This window comes from Miscanthus floridulus, chromosome 5, assembly GCF_019320115.1.
Source record: "Miscanthus floridulus cultivar M001 chromosome 5, ASM1932011v1, whole genome shotgun sequence".
NCBI classification, from domain to species: domain Eukaryota; kingdom Viridiplantae; phylum Streptophyta; class Magnoliopsida; order Poales; family Poaceae; genus Miscanthus; species Miscanthus floridulus.
Window position 1 is genome coordinate 83,852,158 of NC_089584.1, and position 9,616 is coordinate 83,861,773.

The 9,616-nt window shown below is 47.4% G+C and overlaps 1 protein-coding gene across 1 annotated transcript; it reads left to right on the forward strand.

Annotated features, from left to right (window-relative positions):
- Positions 1-460: 460 nt before the first annotated feature.
- Positions 461-6,467, forward strand: LOC136450141 (neutral ceramidase). Its single transcript, XM_066450462.1, has 10 exons — positions 461-916; positions 1,797-2,218; positions 2,433-2,641; positions 2,933-3,301; positions 3,395-3,650; positions 3,750-4,020; positions 4,097-4,222; positions 4,744-4,807; positions 4,949-5,115; positions 5,678-6,467. Exons 2-10 carry the CDS (start codon positions 1,872-1,874, stop codon positions 6,224-6,226), a joined length of 2,358 nt encoding a protein of 785 aa, XP_066306559.1. The 5' UTR covers positions 461-916; positions 1,797-1,871; the 3' UTR covers positions 6,227-6,467.
- The last annotated feature ends 3,149 nt before the right edge of the window (positions 6,468-9,616 follow it).

A 9,616-nucleotide genomic window follows, 5' to 3' on the forward strand; every position in this document is an offset into this window, starting at 1 on the left:
GATACTCTTAAGAAAGAAGGTGAGGCGCCGCGCGGGAGCCAGCGCTCGAACCGCGGGTGGGCAGCCTGAGCCCCTGCTTAGCTGACCAACCGAGCCCCCGCTCGGTTCTCCTAAGTTAATTTTTTTAAGTTTAACTAAATTAGAATACCAAAATTTATGACATCCAATTAATATCATTAAATACGCTATGAAATATATTTTTATAATTTATTCATTTGTGTCATAAATATTGTTGTACCTTTCTATAGCTTTAGTTAAATTTTAAAAAGTTTAATTTAAGATAACTCTACGCTTTTATTTATTCAGGGGACAAAGAAGTAGTAAAACATTTCCTGCTGGCAGGCAATTCGCCTAGCGGCTAGAGCGGAAGCCGGGCTGAAGCAGAAGCCGGAAAGGCCGACGACGCGGGACCGGTGAGCAGCGAGAGCGGGCCAGGTTCTCTAGTCTCTACCGCCCCCGACGGAAAGCTCACGGCTCTAGCTAGTTTGGCTCAGCTCGGCTTCCCCCCGTGTCTTCCACGCGGACCACGCCTCAGGCCTCACCCCGCCCGTCCCCGTCGCGGCGTCGCGCCACTTCGTCGGTTCTTCCCTGGCTTCGTCACCATCGGTCCACATCCGCTCCGCTCGCCCCCCGCCCAGATTCGAACCCGGCTCGCCTTAAAATAGTTGCACACTGGCAGTGGCAGGGGCGCAGCGGAGCTGCACAAAGCCGACGCCATCCCAGTCCTACGGGCTACGACTACGAGGCGCCCCCGCTCTCGGAATTTTCAGCGGGTCGCGTCGCGTTCCGTGCGGGGCGTCGCAGTGCCGAGGTATAAATGGCGTCGTAGGCGGCTAGTCACTGCGGCCGCAGCAGCAACTGAATCATCCGGGGGAGGGAGGAAGGAAGGAAGGAAAGGGGTTTCGCCGATCACGGGGTGAGTTTTTGCTTCCCCCTCTTCCTTTCGAGTCCTGGCCTGCCCGCGTCCTTGCTCAATTTCCCCCCGATTTGGTGCTAATTGGGTGCGCAAATCAAGCTAGGGTTTCAGCGCAGGTTGTCCAGTTGTTATGCTACTCAGTGAGATGCTTGCTATAGTTATCAGGATGCTTATACTGTTTGGCTTAGCTTATGTGCTGCCCATGACGGTTAGACTGTGCTGCTGTTTTTTTCGTTGTTGGAAAAACTGTGCTGCTGTTGCTTGTTTGGTGGGGGAGTGACTAGACTGGACCTGTTTCTTTGCTGTGGTGTTGCTTGTGGGGTTTGGTGTAGCTATTGGACTCTCGTGTTGGTTGCTTGTTGCCTGATTAGACTTGTGGCGCTGATCTCCCGTGGGTGCGTGATAGTATACGCCAAGAATATGAGGTCAGGGCAGATTTGAGTGTGGCCGCCTGGGCGGCATGTGCTTCCAAGGATATTACTTGTGCCCCTCGCCTCCCAGGCTCCCAATTCCCATCCTCTTTGGCTTTTCGCTGCCCAAATCTGCCCACTTCCACCTCCACTCTCCTCTTCTGCCGCTGCCAGGATCTCATAAGGTCGAATTGTTTTGTCCAATAATACCATTTTGTATGCTGACATATCTTCTTGGCTGTGATTCAGAGATCTACTTTTTGTTTAATTTATCACCAAGGGATCTGCAGCTATATTTGGTAAACATTAGCTCATGTATGTTAGTATACTGTGTTCTTGTGGAGAAATGCAATTACTACGTTCTAGAAAAATTCCATGCTCTCATTTTCTTACTTGCTTGGATAACACATATCCTGTGCGACTATGATCTGTCAGCTTTTCTAATAGGTACCAAATCTTCTCTTTTGCAGCCTGTAGTCAATTTGTCAGTTTATTGAGATATCCATCTTGCATGAGTTGATCAACAAGCCCATCCCTGGTTCCTGATGGAGGCATCATCTTCCTTGCGATTCCAAGTTTCTGGTTTTAGTTTGCCCAAGATATGGCTATGCCTTTTTCTGGTATTTGTTCTTCAGGACTGCAGCCCAGCACTTTCAGATTCACCATATTTGGTCGGTATGGGGAGCTATGACATAACAGGGCCAGCAGCAGACGTTAACATGATGGGATATGCAAATTCTGAGCAGATTGCATCAGGAATTCACTTTAGGCTAAAGGCTCGTGTGTTTATCGTTGCTGAGCCTAACGGCAAGCGTGTTGTGTTTGTAAATCTTGATGCTTGCATGGCATCACAGATTGTTACAATAAAGGTGCTTGAAAGGCTCAAAGCAAGGTAAGAATGATCACTCTTGAATCTTATATTCGAGATAGTCTCATTTCAACACTATGTGATAAATGACAAAATGCTTAGCCATTTTAAATTCCACTGCACAGAGGAGTCCAGACATAATGTTGATTAGATGGATCATTATATATTTTGTAAAAGTAAGTTTTTCCCTTGCACCCTCATGATGGTGTAGCTGACTATGCAACCCTCAATTTGGCAGGTATGGAGATCTTTATAATGAGAATAATGTGGCTATCAGTGGAATCCATACACATGCTGGACCTGGCGGTTATCTGCAGTATGTAGTTTATATTGTCACATCACTTGGGTTTGTTCGTCAATCATTTGATGTGATTGTCAATGGAATTGAGCAATGCATTGTTGAAGCTCACAACAATCTCCGTCCTGGGAAAATCTATGTGAACAAAGGTACAAAATTATGTCTGTTTTCTGGGGCCAATTAGGTTTTCCCAAACACTACCGAGATTAACTCAGCATTTTTTTAATTCATTCAATTCCTCTCTAATTTAAATTGCATTTAGTTTTAAATAGGACTCCCAATGTTACTACTTTATCCCTGGTTGGTTAATTGATTGTTTGAGTTTGGCCAGTCGGCAAGCCCACAGTGATCAATGTCCTTCAACTTGCTGTGTGAAGGGCTGAAGGCTGTTTCACTGGGATCTAGTTACAGCTAATATTTTGTGACCACATGATTTTCAGGTGACCTCCTTGATGCCGGTGTGAATCGCAGCCCAAGTGCATATCTAAATAACCCCGCTGAAGAGAGAGGCAAGTATAAGTATGATGTTGATAAAGAAATGACCCTCGTCAAGTTTGTAGATGACGAATCTGGTCCAGTTGGGAGTTTCAATTGGTTTGCAACCCATGGAACATCTATGAGTCGGACAAATTCTTTAATAAGTGGTGATAACAAAGGAGCAGCTGCACGTTTCATGGAAGATTGGGCAGAACAAAATGGCATTCCAAAACAGGCAGCTCATGGAAATCATGATGGTTTGGAATCTTTACACATGACCTCTGGACTTCCGAGAAGAGTCTCTTTGATAATTCCTGAACCAAACGAGATAAGTATGTTCCATTCTTCTTGACTGCATAAATTTTGTATAGAAATGAAATATTTTAGGTTGTTGCTAAACTACTCTTATAATTGTTTTTGGTCAGCTGATGACTTAGTGCAATTGGCGTCATCCTACGAAGCCTCAGGTGGCCTGCGATTATCTGGTTCAAGTATCATCAGGCGCATTAGAAGCACTCAACAAAACAGACCTAAATTTGTTTCTGCATTCTGCCAGTCAAATTGTGGTGATGTTAGTCCAAATGTCCTGGGAACTTTCTGTATAGACACTGGCCTTCCTTGTGACTTCAATCACAGCACGTGCAATGGGAAGAATGAACTATGCTATGGACGAGGACCAGGGTATTCGCCATATTTACAAGTCATTATAATCATAGCTTTCATATTTTTGTATATTTGGAAGAATTTATTTATTTTTGATGAATCCTTGCTGTGTTGCAGATATCCTGATGAATTTGAAAGTACCCGTATCATTGGCAATAGGCAGTTTCAAAAGGCTGTAGATCTTTTTAATTCAGCTTCTGAAGAAATACAAGGCAAAGTTGACTTTAAGCATACTTACCTAGATTTCTCACAACTTGAAGTGAATATTCCTACAAGTACAGGAGGTCAGCAAGTTGTGAAAACATGCCCAGCAGCCATGGGGTTTGCCTTTGCCGCTGGAACCACAGATGGTCCTGGAGCTTTTGACTTTAAACAAGGAGATGCCAAGGTTGATCATATTAATCAAATGAGCCTAACAAGTTTCACTAACATGGTATTGACTGGTTTATACTATGTCTTATCAGGGAAACGCTTTCTGGAGGTTAGTAAGAAACTTACTTAAGAAACCAGGGAAGGAGCAAGTCCAATGTCAAGCACCAAAACCTATCTTGCTAGATACTGGTGAAATGAAGGAACCATATGATTGGGCGGTATGTCTTCCTTTTTTCAACAATTGTACAGCTTCTAGTTTTCACAGCAAATGCAAATTCCTTAGTTCATTTGATAGTTGACACCGAGGTTGCCATCAATACAGAACATGTGTTGCTTAATCAAATCACTACCACATAGGCTGCTATAGCATTCTTTTCTAGTAATATTAGTGACGTTGTGAGTCTCATTTGATCATTTCTTTCAAGTCTTAACTGATCTTGAGCTTTGTTTTAGAGCATAATCATAGGCAGTATCAATTTGCGAAAATGATTCTTCTTTTCGTGAGTGGTGGGTGGGTGGGATGGGGTGGGGTGGGAGCTGGGGGGTCTTTACTAGCTTCCTCCTTGTTTTTTACATCTTGTACTTCTTTATTATCTTAATGAAATGGCACAGAGTTCTGCATTTTTTGAGGGGGGAAAATGATATTTCTCTTATATCAGCTGTGAAACCAAGTAATTAAGTCCGCCTTACTGAATTTGTTTGTTGGTACTGCGCTGACTCATGTATTATTATTATGCAGCCTGCAATTCTTCCAATTCAGATCATAAGAATTGGCCAGCTGGTTATCTTGTGTGTGCCTGGAGGTAAATTTCCAATTCCTCATTTATAAGATATTTGCCAAGCAAAGACCAAAGAATGCATGTGATGTGTTGATACTATTGATATTTATTGTGGACATCCCTATGCTCATGTCATGCATTTTGTATGGTTATGTTTTGGTTCAGAATTCACAACAATGGCTGGCAGGAGGCTACGTGATGCTGTCAAAACTGTACTTACAAGTGACAACAGTGGTGAATTTAATAATATTCATGTTGTTCTTGCGGGGCTAACAAATACCTATTCTCAGTATATTACAACTTTTGAAGAATATCAGATCCAAAGATACGAGGTATGTATATGCCCAGCTCATTTGATGTTCAGTCTGAGAACATAATACAGAATGGAATAACGATAGTTAGCTTGATGTTTGGTGGCCCTTCCACAATTATAGTTACTTAATGTCATTTTTTAACTGCCTTAGTAGCAGCATGTTCTGGCTATAGCTGAATTGGCACTGTCATTGAGATTCATTCCTTTTCCTTTTTGTTTTCATGCTTTTCCCCTCATCCCTGCCATTCTAGAAATCAAGCAGTCTGGAGCATGGTCCTCTTCAATTTGTTTGGGGGTGTGCACCAAAATTAACCATCCTGTTTAGTAGACCCCTGGATGCATTATTGGAAGTTCTTTCAACCGCGTCAGCCCCCTTGTATTTAGCGTCACAAAAGGAGAATTCTATATTTTTCTCCTTTTGTTGCAAGTGTTCATGTCCTTTTGCTTCCTTTATTTTGCATGTCTGCACAGTGCTTGGTAGAGAAGTTCTAATATTTCGTTAGCGCATCATTTTAGTGATCTTATAGTGAAGTCCATTCTAGATATATTGGCATTTCAAACAAATAAATGCTTTTTGCCAGGGAGCATCAACGTTGTATGGCCCCCACACCTTGAGTGCCTACATTCAGGAGTTTCAGAAACTTGCTACAGCCATGGTTGCAAACAAAGAGGTCCCAACAAAGTTTCAGCCACCAGATATGCTGGACAAGCAAATAGGACTCCTCCCAGGTGTTGTTTTTGACTCCACACCTCATGGGGTGAAGTTTGGAGATGTCAGTTCAGATGTTCCTGCAAACTCAACTTTCAGTAAGGGCAGTATTGTGAATGCTACATTCTATTCAGCCTGCCCAAGGAATGACCTTCTCACAGATGGTACATTCGCACTTGTTGAGAAACTGGACGGTAGCAACAACTGGGTGCCTGCCTATGACGACGATGACTGGTCACTACGCTTCAAGTGGTCAAGACCTTCAAAGTTGAGTTCAAGAAGCTTTGCAACGCTGGAATGGACCATTCCTGAAGATGCTCCATCGGGTGTTTATAGATTGAGGCATTTTGGTGCCTCCAAACCACTGATTGGGTCCATCGAACATTTTACAGGGACCTCTCGGGCGTTCGCAGTGCGTTAGGTAGTACACCATTGCGTTCGACGGCACACCTGTCAGAGAACCTACACCGGGTCATTTTTACATTGCATACCTGCCACAGTGTATCGACATGTTTTCCCTATGGTTTTTACATGTGCTTGATATTAATAACGTTGTCCATCTCTCATTCTCTCTGGTCATATCGAACCGCTATCACTACGGCAATGTACATAGCTACAGACTCGATATGTGTGAAATGTTTAACGGGAAACGTTTGGATGTTGCGGGCGTTTCGAGACCCTCATTTGCCCTGCCAATTGAGTGACATGTCCTCGCGAGTTATTAGGATATAATGTCTGTGTTTGCATTGGTAACTTCTACTGATGGGTTATGATGAGACCTTCCTAGTTCCCAGATTTCTGCTAGTGTATGATCATGAGTACTCTTGGGCACTTTTGAAGTTCTTTTACTTCGATTGTTATTGCAAGGTCCGTCGCCTTCGAAGTTATTCCTTTTGTTCGATGGCCCATTATCTATGTGCTTTTGAGATGGCCTGTTGGCGTATCATGGGGACTGCAAGAAGCCAACTCAACTCTTGTCTCAGCGTCAGCGACACTTTTGCAGATACATAAGATCAATGCAGTAAGTTAAAAAATATATCAATGCAGTAGATGTACAGTATATCACATTTTCTTTGGATCACTGTCTTCATGTTGTCTACGTTAACATGATCATAGATATGATCAAGTGACGCTATAACATGATCAGGTGATACTTGTGTTTATACTAAGGCCCTGTTTACTTGTCTTATGAGCCGTACTGTTTCAGCGAAGGAAAAATATTTTTCTCTCATAATAAATCAGCGAACAGTACTGTTATGACCGGCATCTCCTATGCCAGGCGCAGGCCCAATAGTGGCTAGGGGGGTGGTTCTGTTAAGGGGCTTAGAGGCCCAATTTATCGCTTATTTGGTATTTTCTTAGAGATAAATATAGTTCCTTAATTATAACATTTATAGGAAAGGATAAATATTTGTAATCTGTAATGATTGAAAGATAAGGAAGGCAAACATTATTTGCCTGGCCTCAAGGGCCACTAGGGCTGCATACGTGACTTCCTTGCCTCCCTACCTCCTCTCACGCAGAGCCCTAGGGCAGCAACAGCGAGCAACTGTCGCCTCTTCCTCTCGCCGCCACGGCACCACGCCGTTGTCGAGAGATCAGACCTCGCCCTCCCCTCTTCCATCCCTACAACCTCCGCAGCAACTCTGGTAGGACCTCACGTCCTATCAACCTGGTATCTAAGATGTCAGGCCCTAATCCCACCAACACCTTGCCGCCGCCGCCGCCGTCGCCGATCACCTCCGCTGCCGCGGTGGTCACCACCTCACCGCTGCCACCTGCCTCTGCGCCCGCTGCCCAGATGACGCCTGCTGCACAGCTGACGCTGGATCAGGTGGCTGCCATCCAGTCCTACCTAGCTGGTGTGCCATCGCCATCGCCGCTGCCGCCGCCGCAACCGGCTGCGACCACCCTGCCAGCGGTGCTGTCGTATGGGATGCCCCACTCCAGCATGACGGGCGTTCCCATCCATCTCCTACGGATGCCGCCTTCCCCTTCGCCGATTTCGTCGTGGGCTTTAGCCTCGACGACCAGCTCGGTGTACACCATGGCGACCTCTCCGGCTGCGACATCAGTAGTGCCACCGCCCACTACCGCCGCTGTGGTCTTCCACGGGGGACCCCAGGCCGATGGCTTTTTCTATGGGGGTTCCGACGGCCCCTTCTTCTATGGACCTGGGCACTTAGGTGTGAGTGCCTACCCTTCCACAGGCAGTGTTCCGGAGCCCTTCGTCCAGGGCGCGCATGGGGCCCCTCAGGGTGCTCACCCTCCACATTTCTACAAGCTCGAGTTTACAACCTACGATGGCTCCGAGGACCCCCTGAATTGGCTCAATCACCGTGAGCAATATTTCCGAGGGCAGCGTACCCTCGCCTCAGATCGCACCTGGCTCGCGTCCTATCATCTGACTGGTGCGGCCTAGACATGGTATTAGTCCTTGGAGCAGGATGAGGGCATGCCCACCTGGGACCGTTTCAAGGAGCTATGCAATCTGTAGTTCGGGCCAGCGATTCGTAACACCCGTCTGTCCAAACTCGCCCGCCTTCCGCTCACCTCCACGGTGTAGGACTACTCGGCTCGCTTCAACGTCGTGCTTTGCCATGCCCGCAATCTCTCAGCCCCACAGAAGGCTGAGCTATTTGTGGGCGACCTCCCGAAGCATATCAAAGTCGACGTGGAGCTTCGGGAGCCCCAGGACCTTCAGACAGTCATGCATCTGGCTAGGGTGTTCGAGCGCCGGGCTCACGCCACTATGCTAGCCGCAGGACAACATGGCGCCCGGCCACCCCAGCGGCTAGGTCTTCCAGTGCCCCCCGACCCCTGGCGCCCCCTCCAGTAGCTACAGCGCGCGGCTGCTGTTCTAGCAACAACATGGTTGGCAGCTCCTGCTCGGCCTTTCCGCTGCCTGTCTCCAGCCGAGCAATTGGAGCGTCGCCGCCAGGGACTTTGCTATAACTGCGATGAGCCGTATGTGCGCGGCCATGTGTGTCCACGACTCTTTTATCTAGAGTCCACAAATTTTCTCGATGACGAGGTTCCCGCGGGGGTGGCTGCGGTAGCAGCCTTCCAGGAGGATGCCACACCTCAGGAGGTTGTTCCTGTCGCCGTCTAGGAGCCCGCAGCCCAGCCCACCATCTCCCTGTATGCCATCGCTGGCATCCGGACTGAGAATGCCATGCTCCTCCTGGTCCATGTTCATGGCCATCGTCTTGTGGCGCTCCTCGACTCGGGCTCGATGCACAACTTCATTAACGCCGACCTCATGCGCCGCCTACACCTCTCCACCATGCCACATCCTTCCATGCGGGTGCTAGTGGATAACGGGGACCGTGTGCCATGCGAAGGGGTCGCCCGTGACATCGCTCTCACCATTGGTGGGGAGGAGTTTACCATCAGCTGCTTTGGCATCAACCTCGGGGGGTTCAATCTCATCCTCGGCGTCGAGTAGGCACCTTGGGTCCTATTCTCTAGGACTTCGAGGATATGTGCATGGCATTCACCCGTGGCGGCCGACGTATTCTATGGAAGGGCATTGGCTCTCCCCGCGATGACATTCGGGAGCCAACCACACGGGCGGTCATGGCTGCCCCATCACAGCCCCTACTAGACCACCTCCTCCACTAGTTTGGGCCAGTCTTCGATGAGCCACAGGGGCTACCACCGGCGTGGCCATATGATCACCGCATCCACCTGCTTCCGGACATAGCACCGGTCGTGGGTCGTCCCTACCGCTACCCACAGCTATAGAAGGACGAGCTAGAACGACAGTGTGCAACTATGCTCGCCTAAGGCATCATCTGACCGAGCACGT

Coding starts and splice junctions, on each gene's coding strand:
- LOC136450141 (XM_066450462.1), top strand. CDS start 1,872: ATGGAGGCATCATCTTCCTTGCGATTCCAAGTTTCTGGTTTTAGTTTG. Junction 3,302..3,394: donor TCCTGAACCAAACGAGATAA/GTATGTTCCATT, acceptor GTTTTTGGTCAG/CTGATGACTTAGTGCAATTG. Junction 5,116..5,677: donor ATCAGATCCAAAGATACGAG/GTATGTATATGC, acceptor GCTTTTTGCCAG/GGAGCATCAACGTTGTATGG.